Below are 21,640 nucleotides of genomic sequence, written 5' to 3' on the forward strand. Positions count from 1 at the left end.
GTACACCTGTCCTTTTTTTCCCCTAAGGGAAGTCTTTCCGCTCCCGGGATTGGAATGACTCCTTACCCTCTCCCTTAAAACCCACACCCTTTCATTTTTCCCTCTCCTTCCTTCCTTCCTGACGAAGCAACTGCCAGTTGCGAAAGCTCGAATTCTGTGTGTGTGTTTGTGTGTTTTGTTCATGTGCCTGTCTGCCGGCGCTTTCCCGCTTGGTAAGTCTTGGAATCTTTGTTTTTAATATAAATAAGTTAAAATATATAAATAAGTTATGTATAAAAATAAGTTATATATAAATAAGTTATATAAATAAGTTAAATAAGTAAATAAGTTACAGACAAATGTCTGCTTGTGTCTGTGTATGTGTGGATGGATATGTGTGTGTGTGTGTGTGTGTGCGAGCGAGTGTATACCTGTCCTTTTTTCCCCCTAAGGTAAGTCTTTCCGCTCCCAGGATTGGAATGACTCCTTACCCTCTCCCTTAAAACCCACATCCTTTTCGTCTTTCCCTCTCCTTCCCTCTTTCCGTTGGTTGCGAAAGCTTGAATTTTGTGTGTGTTTGTGTGTCTATTGACATGCCAGTGCTTTTGTTTGGTAAGTCACATCATCTTTGTTTTTAGATATATTTTTCCCACGTGGAATGTTTCCCCAATGTTATATTCATATCATTAATTTGAACCCAACAATTACTTTTGTTATTGTCATTGTTGCATTTTGAAATCTCTTCTGTCATCTTACTTTCTCTTTCTGTTTTTGCAGGTAGTTTCACTTTGTATTCGCCTTCTCCTTTTTACCGTAATCTACAATACAATTTTATCCTGCCTATATATACTCAGTAATAAGTAACCCACTTTCAAACTATAACCAAAAAATTTTTTTTCCACTTTCAAAAACTACCGCCGCTATAAAATCCACCGTTTCCAGTTCACAAACAGTTCCTTTCACCTATTAAACAACCATTTTGGCTAGTTCTAATAACTTTCGCTTTATTTCCATTTCTGTTTTTCCCACATCACTGATCATTTTTAGCCGCTTCCCACAGGTTTTAACATAATTATTTCTTCGTCAGACAATTGTTAGCCTCATTTTCATAATCTGCCACCACAAAACCACTCCTTTAATACATTTACATGCAGTTTTTTCGAAATTTTCCCAAATTTCTCCACCCTTTAACGTATTTAGGCGGCAACACAACCACCTAACCTTTGTGCACATTGTTGTTTACCAACCCAAGTTAGATAAATGTCTGCTTGTGTCTGTGTATGTGTGGATGGATGTGTGTGTATATGTGTGTGTGGGAGCGATTGTATACCTGTCCTTTTTTCCCCCTAAGGTAAGTCTCTCTGCTCCCGGAATTGGAATGACTCCTTACCCTCTCCCTTAAAACCCACATCCTTTCGTCTTTCCCTCTCCTTCCTTCTTTCCTGACGAAGCAACCATTGGTTGCGAAAGCTTGTATTTTGTATGTATGTTTGTGTTTGTTTGAGTGTCTATCGACATGCCAGCGCTTTGTTTTGGTAAGTCACATCATCTTTGTTTTTAGGTATATTTTTCCAAGCGGAATGTTTACCTCTGTTATATATAGGCCTGTGGAAAATATCTAAAGTCGTATTTACAGCATGATTGCTTTTGCTCTACTGAAGAACACTTAAATTTATGAAGTGTGTAATACAAATACTTAATGTATAGAGTGTATTTTTGCAAGCTTGATTCAGTATGCCTAGAGATCACTTTCAGAGGTATACTTATAACCTGGCTTGTACAAAATCTTATGCAAAAGGTGCTTTAGCAGACAACAGGTTGGCGGGTTTGTTTGGAGAGAAAGGGACTAAACTACAGGATCATCAGTCCGATAGATCACATGGCCAATAAATACAATACAATCATTTTACAAGTAATAGTTCATTTATGAAGACTAGTATGGTTGCAACAGTAGAGACTTTCATAAAGCCAAGTGGCTCCAGAGACTATTACACAGTTTCAACATACCTGATTGTAAAATCTGGAAATTCTCTTTTATCATTTGAGAAAATAGATAACTTTTGCAACCAGTCAATGAAAATTGGGATATTTCTGGATAGAATTTAACATGTGGTAGCGATAGTAATCCACAAAAATAGAGAGAAGCATGTAATATCCAAATATCAGCCAATCTTTCTGCTGTGTCTTGTTAAAGCTACTTGAGAGAACAATGTGTGATAGGATTTATAGCCACTCTGCAAAAAATAGCTTAATTACACCTACACACTTTGGCTTCTATAAGGAATTCTCCACAGGGAGAACTATATTTAGTGTAACAGAAGTAACTGCAGGTGAATTAAATTTCAGATGGTATCCAATGGGGATCTTCTGTTACCTTGCTAAGGCAGTAGACTGTGTAGATAATAGCACTACTTAAAAAGTTTCCACACAATGGTAGGCATCAAAGGGGAACCTCTGACTTGGATAGAATCTTACTTACACAACAGGAAACAGAGTTTGATTAATGGAGGCAGGTGTAACAATAAACTCAGACTAGAGAGATGTAAAATACAGATTTCTCCCATGCTCAATTCTTGGGCCATTGATTTTCTTGATCTGTGTTAATGTCCTATTAATTTCAGTTAATAACAGAGCAAAAATTGTGATTTCTGCTGACAAAAATATTCTGCTCAAAGGCCCAACTTCACAATGAAGGATACATCCCAGAAAGTCACTAACCAAGTATACAAATGGACCACAGCAAATAGCCTGACACAATTTTTTTTCGGTTTTCATTATACAGTTTGAGACAGCACATAACAAAAGTTCAAGTTTCTAAAATGAATATTAACAAGCAGGAAATTAATGAAACTACCCATACAAAATTTCTGGGCATCCAGGCGGACAGTCAGTTAAGATGAAATGAACAAATTTATCAGCTCCTCAAGAAATTTGTCTTAGCATGCCTTGCTCTGAGAGCCATTTCTCACTTTGCTGACAGAGAAATAGTGCTGTTGCCATATTTTGCATTTTTCCATTCTGTAATCACCTGTGGTCTAATTTTCTGTAGAAACGCTGCAGGAGTTGAAAAAGTTTTCAAATTACAAAAATGAGCAGTGAGATATTGGGTCTCTAGCAGAATATCCTGCAGAGGTCTCTTCATGTTCCTCATGATATTTACAATTATCGGGTAATAGATTTAATAACTAATGTTTGTTGTCAACAACAGGGAATTCTTGAAATTGTGACATCCACAGCCATGAAAAGGACAGGGAAAAAATTTCCACTAAAGCTCTGCAACTCTCAGGAATGTATATCAGGGACTTGAGAATAAGGCATAAATGTGTACAATAAGCTTCCCATCAATATAAAAACGAAATTAATGATGTACAGGTATTCAAAATTTACAAGGCACCCCTTGGAGTAAAAACAGAGGAAACCACTTAGGTAAGAACACACTCTTAAAGGGAAAGAGTTATACATTTACTTACATCAAGAATATAACAGATTTTAATTTAACTTATGATTCTAAACATGTTATTTATTTATCTTGTTGGGATAAAAGCTATACTTGCATTTCTTCTCCTTTTTAGCAGTCACTTAAACTTTGACAGTAAACTACAGGTTGTAATATTGGATGCACTCCGCTGTTCTTTAAAAATAGGTAAAATAATGCACATACAATATGTAAAATCCTGATTGAATACTATATTGTTTCACTTTATTCATTCTATAGCACCTCTATACTACTTTTAAAACATGTACTCAGCAGGACCAAATAAAAAACCAAATCAAATCAGCATTTGTCAACCAGAATTTCTTTTGTAGGCTGGTTTTCCTGCTGGAGTTGTCAATGTTGTCCCAGGGTATGGGCCAACTGCAGGAGCTGCTGTTGCATCACACCCTGATATTTCAAAAGTGTCATTCACGGGCTCTGTTCCGGTAAGAATTTTTAATGCTATAATAAGTTTGTTCTCGAAGTTTAAAAAATCGTAAGAACATTGACAGTCTGTTACTGGAAACATGCAGATTTTTGTGCATTTGGTCATTTAGAAACACCTTATTTGTAATATGTAGTTAATTTGAAGTAGGTCTAGTAATGTAAAATGCATATCTGTACCTTTACATGAATGTTTTTGGCATGTTATACAGTGCTAGTCATTTTAATTGTTACTAAATCAAACAAAAACAAATACACTATATCAGAAAACAAATTTTAATATGGAGGTTTTTTCCCCCATGAACGTTGGACCTCACCAAGGTAGGGTAACTTGTGTGCTCCAACAATACAGATACACATACTTTAGATGCAACTACAACTGAGGGGTATCTGTGGAAAGGTCAGACCAATCTGTGGTTCCTAAAGAGGGGTAGCAGTCATTTTAGTAGTTGCAGGGGCAACAGTGTGGATCAGAGGTTGTCAACTGGGCACCCATTTACCCAAGGCCATGCAGCCAGGCAGGCCTGATATAAATGCAGTCAGTGTACCAGCAAGCATATGTCATTATGTAGAAAGGCAAAGTGAGAGAGCGTAACTGGGCAGGCATTATGAGTAGTGTTTAATAACTGGACATGATAGGAATTCAGAGGTGGCAGATTAAATCTAATACTGTGTTATTATTTACAATTTATTTACATTACACAGAAAAAGGGAGATATAGTTATTTTTCATTTATGTATAATATGATGTACATTTGCCATGTTTTCCTGTAAGTGAGAGAATGTCTGGTCAAATACTATTAATGGATTTCAGTTGAAGAACACCCCTCAGATGGCAATCTGTAATTTGATCCTGATGTTTCTATTTGCAAAGCTTTAAGGCTTAAAAAAATTGTTCACATATATATGTAGAACCAAACATTACACATTATAGTTTTGGATGTATTTGAGAAAATCTATCCTGTGGAAGGCAGGAATAAAACTGAATGATGTCATTCACCATTATAAACTTCTCCTTAATAAAGCATGCACATTGCAGATCTATTAATTTTAATAGTCCCTTTGCAGACACTAGTCAGATGTCAGCCATACATTTTGACATGAAAATATCAATACCTGGCTCAAGTGCTCTCAAACCCTTGAATCTTTTTGTCAATGGTACATCTAAATTATTGAGAGACTGAAGGAAATGACTCATAAGGTCATTATTAATATTAGCTCTGAATTTCTTCACATTCAGAAAATGCATGAAACTACAGGCCTGGAATTGATTTCTCTGTATCTTCAGTTTTATTTGAAGTGTACTAATTTTAGAAAACAGAGATACAATTAATTCACCTTGTACTTTTAAAGAAGCACTGAGAGTATTCAAATGACTCATTATGTCAGTAGTATTCAAATAAGTTATTATGTCAGTATGAGGGTCAGAAAGCTCAGGAACAAACCTTCCTTTCATATTTGTAAAACGATTTACCTGCTCAAGCAAAAGGAGGAAATATTCGAGGGTTTTACCTCTACTTAGCCATCTTATCAGTCAGTAACAGGGTTTCGTATTGAAATCAGATTCCAGTAAATCCATTAACTCTTGAAACTGTCTGCAATTCAATTTTGCAGATCACATGAAATTTACAATCTTAACAATGACATTCATAACAAAGTCAAAGTGCTTCTTCAACAATTACATAATGCACTGAGTGAAACTTCTGTTCTTGCTTCAACTTAGTTTTTAGAAGTTCCACAAATCCCACATTATAGCCAGCCATATTTTGGGTAACATCAGTGGTGACAGAAACCAGCTATTCGAGGGCAGATTGATATTCTCAAGACCGTGTTCAATAGCATGAAATATATTTGCACCGGTACATGTATCTCTTATGGCCATTAAATCTAAATGTTTTGTGATATTCAGATTTATATCCCTTCCTCAGATAATAATACCCAATTGTGCTATATCAGTAATGTTGTACTCTCATCAAGGCAGATAGAATATGCAATGAATTCTTGCCCCCTCGACATTAGTGACATTCAACATCTGCACTAAGGTCTCCTATAAATCATGCAATTTTACAATGAGGCAGATGAATTGCATTAAAATGTAGTTTACTAAGAGGTCATGTGGATTCACTGGTATTGTCAAGGTATTCTATTACAAATGGCCCTATGGAGAATGGTTGAAACTCCTAAGCAATTAAGTAAGCAATTTTAAACCTCACCCAGACTGCACCTCGACTGCAGCTTCAGATTCCTAGAAATAAAATTGCCAAGTAAATAAAATTGTAATATATTTCTAATAATATTAGTAGTCAGTGTCAATTTAATTGAAGTAAGAGAGGTTAAGTCATCACTGACAGAGTCTTTTAACAATGCAGTTAGTTGAAAATGCTTTTCTCCTGAACACTGTTATATATGTCACTGCAATTTACTCTGTATGTCCGTCAATGTTATATTTTTTTGCTATAACAGAATGTCCACATGCTAAACATCATCAAGTTCTCTAATTTGAACAAAAAGCCACTGCCCTTTCCATTCGGAGCCTTGTTGCAAGCTGTTTGCACTACAACATAGCCTCTTTTCAGCTGAATCCATATTCACAGTACCAGCTGTCACTGCAGTGATCCAATAGGCTATTTTATGCAGCCAAGATGGCCTACTCCACCTGCTCACTGTCTGTGTACTGAGCAGGTAGTCACTAGATGAAATGTCTAGTTTGAGCAGGCCTGATCTGGATGATTAACTGATTTGGCCTTGTGTCATTAGACAACATGGCCTTGCTGTGTTGGCACTGTGAATGGCTGAAAGCAAGGGAGAACTACACTCATGATTTTCTCCCCAAAGGCATGATAGCTGATAGTTACAGAATTGCCAAAATATCTCTGCAGCAGCTGCTTCACTGGCTGTGCAATGTGTGGAGGAGTGCCATTATTAGAATAGAAGAGAATGTAGTTTTTGTTCCAATTCATCCATGACGACGAGATCCTCTGAGAAGAGGAACATACCAGAAAACAAGAACACACATACCTACTTACAAAATAAAAACAGATATGCTAATGTAACTTCCATAGATCCCAAATGAAATTGTCCAGGTGGATGTGGAGTAGGTAAAAAGAAAAGACAAAAAATCATTTACAATGATCACAATGCTGCACAAAATTTGTGCAGAAGTTAGATTGTACACAGCATTCACATTATGTGTTATTATTAATAACTTCATTCATCAGTCAGTTCTGCTAAGAAATTCATCAGTGGAGTAGCAGGAGTTGACCACCAATAAATCCTTTAGATTCTTCTCAAACTGAACTTTTTTATTAGTTAAACTTTTGATGACTGCTGGTATTTTACTGAAGATGTATATTGCTGAATAGTGGACACCTTTTGGAAGCAAAATAAGTGACTTTAAATCTTTGTGGAAGTTATTCTTATTTCTAGTGTTGATTCCATGAACTGAGCTGTTGTCTTGAAAAGCTTTTCTTTAAGAAATAAATATATTGGGAAGCAGTAGGTAGAATCCCCAGTTCCTTAAACAGCCCTACGCAGGATGTTCTTGAGTTCACATCACAAATAATTCATATTGCATGTTTTGGGGCTCAGGAAACTTTAGCTTGGCTTGATGAGTTTTCCCTGAAAATAATTTGTATGACATACTGAATTAAAGTAAGCATGGTACATCAGCTTTTTATTTTTATATCACCTATATCTAACAACATGCACATAGCAAATAGAGATTTATGTAGGCACTTCAGCATAACTGCTGTATGCTCCTCCCAGTTAAATTTATCAAGCTGTAATGCCAAGAATTTAACACTGTCAACTTCTTCTATCTGCTTGTCTTCATATTTTAGGTATGTATTGGCAGGAAACATTTTACAAAGTTCTGAATTGCATATAGTATGTTTTTTCTAAGTCAAAACATGACCCTGGGAGTAGACAACATCCCATTAGAACTAATGCCAGCCTTGGGAGAACCAGGCCTAACAAAACTCTACCATTTAGTGAGCAAGGTGTATGAAACAGGCAAAATACTCTCAGACTTCAAGAAAAATGTAATAATTTCAATCCCAAAGAAAGCAGGTGTATAGAAAGTGAATTCTATAGGCACAAACAGAATAATGGGATGAAACATATAGAGGCACGATCCAGTGGATGAAGCAGTGGCAACATTGTTATGTTTTTTTCATGAATGGGAAGCTTAGACAATGAATGCTACCCAGGCTTAATCTGAATGTGAAGAGAGGAAAGAATATAGTGCTATGTTGTGGCTACCATCGTCGGTGAGTGCAGAGGGAGACTGCATCATTGTGGAGCTTCTTGAGTGTACAAGCTACAGTGTATGCTCACCTGTGTCACGTCTCACCTCCCCTCCCCCTTCCCCCATGCCTGGTGCTATTGCAGTAGGCAATATTCTCTGCCATCAGTGCCACCATAGCTGCTGTTGCTGCCTGCATTACATTGTAATGTTGCAACATGGTAGCTGGTACACTATACCAGCATCACTCATCGAGTTCGAGCAATTAGCTTAAGTCAAAAATACTTAAAGCTGAGATTAATTACTTCTAACCAGTTGTGAAAGGTGGAGTTTACTGAAAAGGTCAAAGTGAAATTTTAAACTAGGACCATTGTCTGGTGATGATTGTGTAGAAATAAAAATTAAAAATAAGTGTTTTTCTGAAGTAAAGAAGAGAACTAGTGGAAACACAGACAGTGAAACTGAATTTGATGATTCTGCTATTCAAATGAATCAGGTAATGCTATAGACTCCTTTGAAACCACTCAAAATGCAATTTGCAAAGATTGATATAGTTATTCTTTTCCAAAATTGAAGGAATAAATCTTAAAATGGAATCAAGTAATAGAAAATGAAAGAGCAGATTAAACCTTAAAACTGACTCTAGCAACAAAGAACTGCAAAATAAAATGGCTTCCATTTTAAAGTTGGAGTCCAGTAATAATACACTGAGGAATGAAATGAAATTGAATGTAGACAATTTTAATTATAATATTGGCTTCAGTCATCATGATTTGAAGATCAAACTATGATAACAGTTGTCCAAAATTATAAAAGATGTTTAGATCTGAAATAAGTCAAGTTATCAATGAATTCAAAACAGAGAATAAGCTGTTAGAAGACAAGTTAATAGAGAGAATAAGCAAGGAATCTGAACTTCGCTCTAATTGGGCTGAAAATGTAAATTCTAAAGTATGTATTTGTCAACCAGAAAAAAAGTGAAAACAATTTTTGTAAAACTATGTGGACAAATCACGAAATAGATTTCAGAAAAAGTAGAAACAACAGAATGCCATATAAAGGATTTAAATTGTAGCATTGCTAAGACAGAAAGTAGAGGAACCTTCATTCATTTGTGTACTACTATCATACAGTATGTTGCTTCTGTTGACACTACTTTTATTGGATGTCAGAAATTTTGTTTTTTTGATCCAGATGAGCTATCTCACTCATAAACCTCTGGAATGATTTTGAAGGTGTGTTGCTGAAAGGGTGGTCTGCGCATGAGGAAACTTCTTTTACTCAAACTCATTTGCCAAGAGATGCTTTGCACTGGTCATTTGATGTTATGCTACATTTTCAAACACTCTCTCAGTTTAAATCTACTTTCATAAGTGAATACTCCTCCCCCCTATGAACCATGGACCTTGCGTGCCTCAGCGATACAGGTAGCTGTACCGTAGGTTCAACCACAACGGAGGGGTATCTGTTGAGAGGCCAGACAAACTTGTGGTTCCTGAAGAGGGGCAGCAGCCTTTTCAGTAATTGCAGGGGCAACAGTCTGGATGATTGACTGATATGGCCTTGTAACAATAACCAAAACGGCCTTGCTGTGCTGGTACTGCGAATGGCTGAAAGCAAGGGGAAACTACGGCCGTAATTTTTCCCGAGGGCATGCAGCTTTACTGTATGATTAAATGATGATGGCGTCCTCTTGGGTAAAATATTCTGGAGGTAAAATAGTCCCCCATTCGGATCTCCGGGTGGGGACTACTCAAGAGTATGTCGTTATCAGGAGAAAGAAAACTGGCATTCTACGGATCGGAGTGTGGAATGTCAGATCCCTTAATCGGGCATGTAGGTTAGAAAATTTAAAAAGGGAAATGGATAGGTTAAAGTTAGATATAGTGGGAATTAGTGAAGTTCGGTGGCAGGAGGAACAAGACTTCTGGTCAAGTGACTACAGGGTTATAAACACAAAATCAAATAGGGGTAATGCAGGAGTAGGTTTAATAATGAATAGGAAAATAGGAATGCGGGTAAGCTACTACAAACAGCATAGTGAACGCATTATTGTGTCCAAGATAGATACGAAGCCCACACCTACTACAGTAGTACAAGTTTATATGCCAACTAGCTCTGCAGATGACGAAGAAATTGATGAAATATATGATCAAATCAAAGAAATTATTCAGATAGTGAAGGGAGACGAAAATTCAATAGTAAGGGGTAACTGGAATTCAGTAGTAGGAAAAGGGAGAGAAGGAAACATAGTAGGTTAATATGGACTGGGGCAAAGAAATGAAAGAGGAAGCCGCCTGGTAGAATTTTGCACAGAGCACAACTTAATCATAGGTAACACTTGGTTCAAGAATCATGAAAGAAGGCTGTATACATGGAAGAAGCCGGGAGATACTGACAGGTTTCAGATAGATTATATAATGGTAAGACAGAGATTTAGGAACCAGGTTTTAAATTGTAAGACATTTCCAGGGGCAGATGTGGACTCTGACCACAATCTATTGGTTATGACCTGTAGATTAAAACTGAAGAAACTGCAAAAAGGTGGAAATTTAAGGGGATGGGACCTGGATAAACTGAAAGAACCAGAGGTTGTACAGAGTTTCAGGGAGAGCATAAGGGAGTAATTGACAGGAATGGGGGAAAGAAACACAGTAGAAGAAGAGTGGGTATCTTTGAGGGATGAAGTAGTGAAGGCAGTAGAGGATCAAGTAGGTAAAAAGACGAGGGCTAGTAGAAATCCTTGGGTAACACAAGAAATATTGAATTTAATTGATGAAAGGAGAAAATATAAAAATGCAGTAAATGAAGCAGGCAAGAAGGAATACAGACGTCTCAAAAATGAGATCGACAGAAAGTGCAAAATGGCTAAGCAGGGATGGCTAGAGGACAAATGTAAGGATGTAGAGGCTTATCTCACTAGGGGTAAGATAGATACTGCCTACAGGAAAATTAAAGAGACCTTTGGAGATAAGAGAACCACTTGTATGAACATCAAGAGGTCAGATGGAAACCCAGTTCTAAGCAAAGAAGGGAAAGCAGAAAGGTGGACGGAGCATATAGAGGGTCTATACAAGGGCAATGTACTTCAGGACAATATTATGGAAATGGAAGAGGATGTAGATGAAGATGAAATGGGAGATACGATACTGAGTGAAGAGTTTGACAGAGCACTGAAAGACCTGAGTCAAAAGAAGGCCCCCGGAGTAGACAACATTCTATTGCAACTAGTGACAGCCTTGGGAGAGCCAGTCCTGACAAAACTCTACTATCTGGTGAGCAAGATGTATGAGACAGGTGAAATACCCTCAGACTTCAAGAAGAATATAATAATTCCAATCCCAAAGAAAGCAGGTGTAGACAGATGTGAAAATTACCGAACTATCAGTTTAATAGGTCACAGCTGCAAAATATTAACGCGAATTCTTTACAGACGAATAGAAAAACTGGTAGAATCCGACCTCGGGGAAGATCAGTTTGGATTCCATAGAAATATTGGAACATGTGAGGCAATACTGACCCTACGACTTATCTTAGAAGCTAGATTAAGGAAGGGCAAACCTACGTTTCTAGCATTTGTAGACTTAGAGAAAGCTTTTGACAATGTTGACTGGAATACTCTCTTGCAAATTCTGAAGGCAGCAGGGGTAAAATACAGGGAGCGAATGGCTATTTACAACTTGTACAGAAACCAGATGGCGGTTATAAGAGTCAAGGGACATGAAAGGGAAGCAGTGGTTGGGAAGGGAATGAGACAGGGTTGTAGCCTCTCCCCGATGTTATTCAATCTGTATATTGAGCAAGCAGTGAAAGAAACAAAAGAAAAGTTCGGAGTAGGTATTAAAATCCGTGGAGAAGAAATGAAAACTTTGAGGTTCGCCGATGACATTGTAATTCTGTCAGAGACAGCAAAGGACTTGGAAGAGCAGTTGAACGGAATGTATTGTGTCTTGAAAGGAGGATATAATACGAACATCAACAAAAGGAAAACGAGGATAATGGAATGTAGTCGAATTAAGTCGGGTGATGTTGAGGGTATTAGATTAGGAAATGAGACACTTAAAGTAGTAAAGGAGTTTTGCTATTTGGGGAGCAAAATAACTGATGATGGTCGAAGTAGAGAGGATATAAAAGGTAGACTGGCAATGGCAAGGAAAGTGTTTCTGAAGAAGAGAAATTTGTTAACATCGAGTATAGATTTACGTGTGAGGAAGAAATTTCTGAAAGTATTTGTATGGAGTGTAGCCATGTATGGAAGTGAAAAGTGGACGATAAATAGTTTGGACAAGAAGAGAATAGAAGCTTTTGAAATGTGGTGCTACAGAAGAATGCTGAAGATTAGATGGGTATATCACATAACTAATGAGGAAGTATTGAACAGGATTGGGGAGAAGAGAAGTTTGTGGCACAAGTTGACCAGAAGAAGGGATCGGTTGGTAGGACATGTTCAGAGGCATCAAGGGATCACCAATTTAGTATTGGAGGGCAGCGTGGAGGGTAAAAATCGTAGAGGGAGACCAAGAGATGACTGCACTACGCAGATTCAGAAGGATGTAGGTTGCAGTGGGTACTGGGAGATGAAGAGGCTTGCACAGGATAGAGTAGCATGGAGAGCTGCATCAAACCAGTCTCAGGACTGAAGACCACAACAACAACAACAACAAGTGAATACTGGTCTCATGCTATACAAAACAATGTATTAATGGAATTTTGGAGTGGTAAACAATACAGTACAGGTCGCCAGTCAATCAAAGAATTTTCTAGGAAATGAGTTTCATTCCTGTTACATTTGACAAAAGATGAAACTAGAAATTATGATATAGAGTTAGAAGGTAAACTGCCTTGGTATTAGCAAAAAATTAAATCATTTCTTTACCTAGGGATAATGTGAATAGATTAATTGAATTTCTAGAAAGGGTAGAGAGGGTGACTACCAATGAGGAGCTAGTGCAAAATAATAATAGACTCTATAACAATAGAAAATCCAGGATGGAATAACAACAATTTTATGAAAAGAATATATTGATAATCACCATAGTGGAGATGCTGAGTCACATATAGGCACAATGTAAAGACTGTCAAAAAGTAAGCTTTTGGCCAAAAAGGCCTTCATTGGAATTAGACAAAACACAAACACACACACAGACACACACACACACACACACACACACACACACACACACACACACACACACATGCAAATGCAACTCACGCACACACACATGACCACAGTCATATGTGTGTATGTTATCTCATTTCGATGAAGGCCTTTTTGGTGAGAAGCATATCTGTTTGGCAGCCTTTCTGTTGTGGCTGTCTGCAACTCAGCATCTCTGCTATATGGTGAGTACAAAGTACAATAAGGCTGAGGAACCTAAGAGCTGTGCTAGCTTGTCAAAAGAAGTAGATTATTTCTATAGCAATGATGTGAATCATGCCACTGCTCAAAAAGTTTAGATGATGTGCAGCAAATAAAACTAAAAGAAGTTGTCAAATGGTTTGATTTGAAATTGGTGGACAGTGTAGGATAGGCAGTAAAAAATGTGAATACTGGTAAATCTGCAAATATACATATGTGCAAATGTAATTTCAACTGAAGGGGACTATTTTACCTCTAAGCAGACTGAGAAAGATTTGCTAGATGAATCTAAATAAGCCCCTATAAAAGTAAAATAAGCCACCCTGTTGTAGAGTTAAATATTTCAGGTGTAATAGAGCACTGTCTTCTTGATATTAGGAGTGAAGCAAGTGTATTGTCCCAAGCATTCTTTGATTCTCTTCCCACCAGGAACAAGCTAGGCCTCACCTTCTCGGGTCATAACAAGACCAACCTGAAAATTATCTTCTGTCTACAAAAAGAAGTATTGGAATAATTATCAAAAGTTCAAAGCCAATACCTTCCAGACATTTATTTCAGTATCTAAATATTCTACTCTTACTATGTCACTATATATAAATAACTGTTATCAATATAAAAAGGTAATCTGACAATTTCAAAATTGACTCAGGTCTTCACTCTTGTAATACAAGAATGTGCAATGACACCCATATAGAAACAGTATACAAGGCTTTAGCACAAAAACACAAAAACATTCATGGTACTAGATTGAGCAATAAAGTTTCAGTACAGATAAAAGAAATAAAAAAACGGTGTTCATTTAAGGAACCAGTATCCAATTTCTACTGACACACTGCTATTATAGTGTAAAAAAAGTACTTGCAATAACTTTGTAATAAATAATTACATTCATGTGCTATGTATCAATAATAGTTTTAATCAAGTGCTTACGATGATATGAATTAATATTTTGAACAAAAGTGTTAGAACTATTATGTGTTTGTATGTAAATGCCAACTACAGATTACATTACAACTACTACTTATTTCTGACAGATTTAGCATCCAAGAGAATTGTGAGATCAGTGAAAGAGATAGGTGTGTGTGTGTGTGTGTGTGTGTGTGTGTGTGTGTGTGTGTGTGTGTGTGTGTGTGTGTGACGAGTGTTTGACTGCTCTTCATACTGGAACATAAAACTGATTTTGCTTTTACACTTAAACATAGTGTAGTAATAATTGAGGACTGAAAGGTGTCAAAATTGCGCCTAGGTTGGGAAAGCAGTTATGGCAGCAGCTGCACAGTCAAACTTGAAGAAAGTATCATTGGAACTGGGTGGAAAGAGTCCTCTGATAATACTTCCTGATGCTGACAGTAAGTAAACTGTTTCAAATAGAAATATTAAGGTAAATATGATACAAGGTGTTTTGAGACATGTTTTGAGCATTGCTTGACTGAAATTTAATGTGGCTTAAGAAAAAAGGAGGAGGAAGATTATGCTTTCATGTACAGAGTGTGGCAGAGGAAATATGATTTTTCAAATAACTTGTTAGATTTCTCTCTTATCACAGCCAGAAAGTGTAGAGAAGCAAAACATATAGATAAATTGGAACACTAGTTTACATACATACACACTATATCTTTCAAGCAAACAAAGTTTTGTGTTTGAAAAGTATATATTCCTACTACCTCACCCAACAGTACAGAAATGATTTTGCCTGTAAAATGTTGTGCAGCTGTCCATTACTGTAAAATATGAAACCATAACAGGTAAAAGTAACTCTGGGATGTATGCAACATTTGTATATGAAGTGTAGAGTATATGCTTAAGATCAATGAACAGTGAGATGATATGAAGTGATACAGACTGTTACTATATCATTTGCAACTTTTAAGTGTGCCTATTCCAACACAATTTAATATTTTGACAACCAGTAAGTTTGATTATGGAAGAAATTGCCTCCTAATTTTGGTAAAGCTAATTATTTGCCTAACTCAGTTGTTATTCCAATTATCTCTTCTCTAATGTGACTGCTGACATACCAATGCATCTCTCATGTTGTTCTGTATTGACAAAACTTTGATATGTGATGTAAAAAAAAACAAAAACTGTCATAGCAGCAGTAATAATAACACAATCATCATGTGTTTCAGTTGATGAAGCAGTACAGATAGCACATGATGCACTATTCATCAACCAGGGACAAGTCTGCTGTGGAGGAACAAGAACTTTTGTGCATGAGGATATATATGATGAATTTGTTAAGAAAGCAAAAGCAAAAGCTGAAGCAAGGAAAGTTGGTGATCCTCTGGCAGATGGCATTATTCAAGGTCCTCAGGTAATAAATCAATCTATTGAATAAATCATTCTATTGCACAGAAAACTGTATACATCAAATATAGCATTAAATTTCAGAGATCCCTGTGGATTTCATGAATTTTTTCCACAATTAATGCATATTTCTGCAACTGAGGAACAGTAATTTCCAATACATAATGAGACGAAATTGCAAGGACAATGAATGGCAGACTAATACTTACCTTCCATGCAACTTAACAATTTCATCAGTAAATTCTCCATTTGACACAAATAATAAAATAATACAGTTTGAAATTAATCAGTCTTTAGAAGGAAAATGTTAAGGGTAATCACATGCATCCACACTCACACTTTGCAAAGCATTATCAAGTGCATGGTAGAAGGTATTGCCCATTGTTCCAATTATTAGGGCTTCTTCTCAATCTGTTCACATATGGAGTGTGGCAAAAATGATTACTTCATGCATTTGTGTATGCTGTAATTAATTGAAGCTTGTCTTTGCAAGCTCTATGAGAATGATTCATAGGGGATTGACACATATTTTTAAATTCATCACATGAAATTGGTTCTTGAAACTTTCTAAGCTGGTTCTCGTGGGATGGATTGCATATCTTAGCATTTGCCAGTTCACTTTTTTCTTCATCTCTGTGACACTCTCCCATAGACAAACAGACTTGTGACCATTAATGCTCAGTATCCCTGTTACAGTGGTGGATTTAGCCTGTCCAAGGTCTGAGGTGGCAGAGCTAAATCAGGCCCCCAATCTACTAAGAAATTGATGTATTTGTAATGGGTACATTTAGCAACAAATAAATAATATAGATGTAATTGTTGATAGACAAAAAAATAAGTGCTCCAGTAATTGTAACACATGTAATTTAAATTTTAGGTGAGAAATTTAGAATACGAATCTGCATTTAGTGCAGCAACCATCAGGTAGAGTACAAAGAAATAAAAAAGAACATAAAGGAACATTACCTTTTATTTTATATGATTGGAAACAAAGCTTGTACATTTACAATCTCAGTTAGCTTTGTAGCTTTAGTAAAAGATAGTAGTTTTTATTCATCTTATTATAGTACATGTTTTTGTGTCTTTATTTCACAAAAATTCTCAAAAATGTCACAGAAATCTATTTCCTTTGAAACTTTTCTTTGAACTGCTAAAATTGACAGATTGGCTAGACATTCTGAATTCACTGTAGAATCACTGGTTGCTTCAAGCAGAAAATTTGTTTTACACTTTGGAAAATTTTGATTTCTGTATAAATTGGTCTATACATTTAAAGACTGATACATGAACTGCTTCTTGAGTTGACAATCCAGCATCATGAAATAGGTCACCCAATATTGTTTTATTTACCCTCCTCCTTCCTAGTCAATCACTGTTAATGTCTGAATAAATGTATTTTTTGATGTTAAAAGTATCAGCCTTCTCTGTAATTACAGTTCATTCCTTCACTAAAAACTCATTCAGGGATTTTAATTTGGCAAATCTTTTATCCGAGTCTTTTTTTAGAGACTGTAGATATTGTTGGAGTAAATTTAGTACCTGCAGTATTGTGTGCCACAAGTTGATGTAGAATATTTTGTTGTATTTCTTCATGTACACCTGAGATTGATATGGGCATGTCATAATCTTGAACACTGCACATCGCAGTATCCAGTTGAGCTTTTTGCACTTGCTGTTGAAAGTCTTTGACATATCCTATGCAGTTTTTGCTAACATAGAAAAACCCCATGAAAGATTCTCAAACTTTCACCACGTTGTCTTCTATTGGGACAGATCTAATTATTTGACTCATTTGGTCAGTTTTGTTGTCACCAGGAATACTATCAAAATTATTACATAATAGTGAGCCTTTTTTGAGTCTGCAGTAACTTTTTCTATAATATGTTCACACAAAATAAAAATATATTCATTTTATATCCGTTTGGACAAATATGAAGGTACCCTCTTGGAGCTACCAGTGAACTCTTCAAGTTTTAAATAATGCTCTTTCAATACTAGATCATATTTCACCATCAACTGTGCCAATTCTAAGAAATTTTTTTGTTTTCTTATGGAGTGTCTTCAAAATGACTATGGAAAGTGAGGTTTTGCTGGGCTAACAATAGTGTAATATCTAATGGTGATGTAAAAATTTTCCTCATTCCTTGGCCTCATCATCAACAATATTTCTGATTGTTCTTGTCAATGGTTTTATTAAGTTTCAAGCCCATAGAGAGGAATTCCATTTTTCTAAATTTGATTGGTGTGCATGCAGTGATTCATGCTTTATTTATTTGATATCATTGGATTCAATTTCCACTTGTGACAGAAGCCAGATATATATTTATTTTTGTTGGTATCATCCTTAAAGACAAATAATCAACAGTAAAAACAGTACAGTTTCTTTGTTCATGGTGAGTGTAGCATCCATTTCCTTAAATATTTAGTCTTGTTCATATGTGAGTCAAACCACAATTAAGTAAAGCATTGATGTGTTCCTTTAGTGTGTTTATCAGGTGTTTCTGCAGATTCAAAAGGTTCCTCATTTGTTTGATATATTTCACTATCCTTTTCAGTAATCACAGTTGCAATATGCTCTGGAAGAGGTATTTGCCAGTATGCAGTTCATTGGATGAAAAGGAGTTGAAGTTAAACACATCATAAATATGTTTATGGAGTGATTTCTTTATCAGTCCTATATTTTTCATCTTTTTTCAGTTTCGTTTATGTCAATGTCTTTGTTAAAATCATGCAGTAATCATTCCACCTGCTTATGGAGTCTCAACGTCAATTTACTGCAGCCAGTTTCAACAGATTGATTACCATTTTGTTCACCATTTTTATTTTCTCAATGAGCAAATAGGTATTTGGATAAAGATAGCTGCTGGTAAACCTTTCGGGATGTGAAGTCATGGTCCAAGGAATTCTTTGATCATCTAAATAAAAGTAATCCAAAAATCCAGTTCACCATGGAAATGGCAAATGCTAACAGAATATCTTTCTTGGATGTTTTAGGTATGAGATGGTCTGATGTAAGTTTGGAACATAAAGTTTTTCAGAAAATAACACATACAGACAGATATTTGTATAAAAATTCCAATCACCATCCACAACAAAAGAGAGGTGTCATTAAAAGTTTGTTGATAGAGCTGAACAGATATGCACATTGGCACACCTGGATGCTGAAATAAAACATCTGAAGTAGGCCTTCAAGAAAAATGGCTACTCAGGTAAAGAGAATTTTTACCAAGGAACAGAAGGCCAAAGGACAAGGACAAACCGCAATGCTGGAAAAATACAGTTTCTCTCCTTTTTATTAAAAAAAGTAGCAGATCAGATTGGTAAGATTTTACAGACACATGACATCAGACCAGTCTTTAGACGAATACAGAAAATAAATCAAGCACTCCAATCTGTGAAGGATAAAGGCCCTCCTCTGTCGACATGTGGTGTATACAAAATTTCGTGTATATGTGCAAAGTTTGTATTGGAACTACCAAGAGGAGCTCAAATACACTGCTAAAAGAGCACAAAAGTCTTTGCTTATTAGGAAAACTAGAAAAATCAGTTGTAGCAGAGCATGCTCTTTAGACAGGAAACCACAAAGTGAAGTTTCATGAAACAGAAATTTTCTCTACAACATCAAATTTTTATCCATGACTATGTAGAGAAGCCACTGAAATTCTTAAGCATCAGGATCATTTTAATAGGAAAGAGGAGGCAATGAAACTTAGTGACATATGGGTAGTCGCTCTGCAGAATCACTAGAAAATTTTATTTTTGACAAGACAACAAGCAATAGTTAAGTTTTATCTTTGACAAGGATCATCTCTACTCATCATATGTTACTTTGACCACACCCACTTTCCTACAGTATACAGGGTGTTACAAAAAGGTACGGCCAAACTTTCAGGAAACATGCCTCACACACAAAGAAAGAAAATACGTTATGTCAACATGTGTCCGGAAAAGCTTATTTTCCATGTCAGAACTCATTTTATTACTTCTCTTCAAATTACATTAATCATGGAATGGAAACACACAGCAACAGAATGTACCAGCGTGACTTCAAACACTTTGTTACAGGAAATGTTCAAGATGTTCTCCGTTAGCGAAGATACATGCATCCACCCTCCGTCGCATGGAATCCCTGATGCGCTGATGCAGCCCTGGAGAATGGCGTATTGTATCATAGCCATACACAATACGAGCACGAAGAGTCTCTACATTTGGTACCAGGGTTGTGTAGACAAGAGCTTTCAAATGCCCCCTTAAATGAAAGTCAAGAGGGTTGAGGTCAGGAGAGCGTGGAGGCCATGGAATTGATCCGCCTCTACCAGTCCATTGGTCACCGAATCTGTTGTTGAGAATCGTACATACACTTCGACTGAAATGTGCAGGAGCTCCATCGTGCATGAACCACATGTTGTGTCACACTTGTAAAGGCACATGTTCTAGCAGCACAGTTAGAGTATCCTGTATGAAATCACGACAGCGTGCTCCATTGAGCGTAGGTGGAAGTACATGGGGTCCAATCAAGACATCACCAACAATGCCTGCCCAAACGTCCACAGAAAATCTGTGTTGATGACATGATTGCACAATTGCGTGCTAATTCTCGTCAGCCCACACATGTTGATTGTCAAAATTTACAATTTGATCATCAGAATCAAGGAAGTACAGTACATTCTGATGAAACTAAAATGAGCTCCAACATGGAAATTAAGCGTTTGTGGACACATATCCACATAACATATTTTCTTTATTTGTGTGTGAGGAATGTTTCCTGAAAGTTTCGCCGGACCTTTTTGTAACACCCTGTATATGTCACTACCGGATGTCCAACCAGTCAGTCGGCAAGACTCAGCAGAGGAGTGCCTCTTAGAATGTCCAGCGCAGTCCTGGATGAAACGTCAGGAACAGAAGAGTTTCTTGGGTCACAGCCTCTCATCTTGAAAGGTTTACCAGCAGTTATGTCATCCGGCAATGAAAGCCTTCATTCTATGATTTGGATAAAGATCCAGCTAATGATTTAACCTCTTCAGTTTTTACTTTCCTGAGTTTGTTTTCTGAGAGCCAGATGGGTGAATCCATTTCACTAAAAAAAAAATTCACAAGACTTTTTCAGTGACACATCATGACCTACACATTCAAAAAAAGTAATTTTTTTCTCTTCATGTAGTCTACATGCTTGCGGTAGATAGTACAAATGAATGTTGTGTGTGGTGTTTATACTGTGACACAATAAAATTGATTTTGTCAGAGTATTTTTATTTTACTGTTTGATAAACCATTATTTGTTTGTTAAACATTATGATTCTGCAGTTTGTAACACATTTTGATATTACAACAAATAGTTATTTGCTGCAAAACATTGTAAAGAAAGAGTCTATGTTTTGCAAAGGATTATAGAACTTTAGGTGTCCATGCATTTCTGATCCCGATTGCATGTACTAGAATATTTTGAGGTAATAATAAGTTAATTAGAATTGTAGGTACTTATTTTTTGGACTTTCCTTAGACACATGACTATACATTCACTTTTTAAACTCACTTAACCAAATAAACAATTAAATTAATTACATAGTATTTGTAACTGAGCTATATGAAGAATGAAATGGAATGAAGTTAACACTAAAATCTACATATTCATGCATGAGCATGTACTCTTGACAGGTACTCTGACTGACAGTTTCCACTGCAAGTCAAAGAGAAGTCCTGCAACAGCTTCTGTCATCCAACATTTTGTCCCCTAACAAGTTACAAGTTATAACATAACTGATGAGGGCTGACATATCGCCGTGAAGGTAACATCAATCCAATGCTACGAAATTTTGTAAGCCACAACACTGATC

The 21,640-nt window shown here is 36.4% G+C and overlaps 1 protein-coding gene across 1 annotated transcript in view; it reads left to right on the forward strand.

The window, feature by feature from the left end:
- The window catches only part of LOC126365834 (aldehyde dehydrogenase 1A1-like), a 109,366-nt gene that overhangs the window by 73,719 nt on the left and 14,007 nt on the right, over nt 1-21,640 (forward strand). The window contains exons 6-8 of the mRNA XM_050008465.1: nt 3,787-3,900; nt 14,746-14,848; nt 15,629-15,813. Coding sequence (XP_049864422.1) covers nt 3,787-3,900; nt 14,746-14,848; nt 15,629-15,813 — 402 coding nt within the window. The remainder of the gene's footprint in view (nt 1-3,786; nt 3,901-14,745; nt 14,849-15,628; nt 15,814-21,640) is intronic.

This window comes from Schistocerca gregaria, chromosome 4 (genome assembly GCF_023897955.1).
Source record: "Schistocerca gregaria isolate iqSchGreg1 chromosome 4, iqSchGreg1.2, whole genome shotgun sequence".
Classification (NCBI taxonomy): Eukaryota; Metazoa; Arthropoda; class Insecta; order Orthoptera; family Acrididae; genus Schistocerca; species Schistocerca gregaria.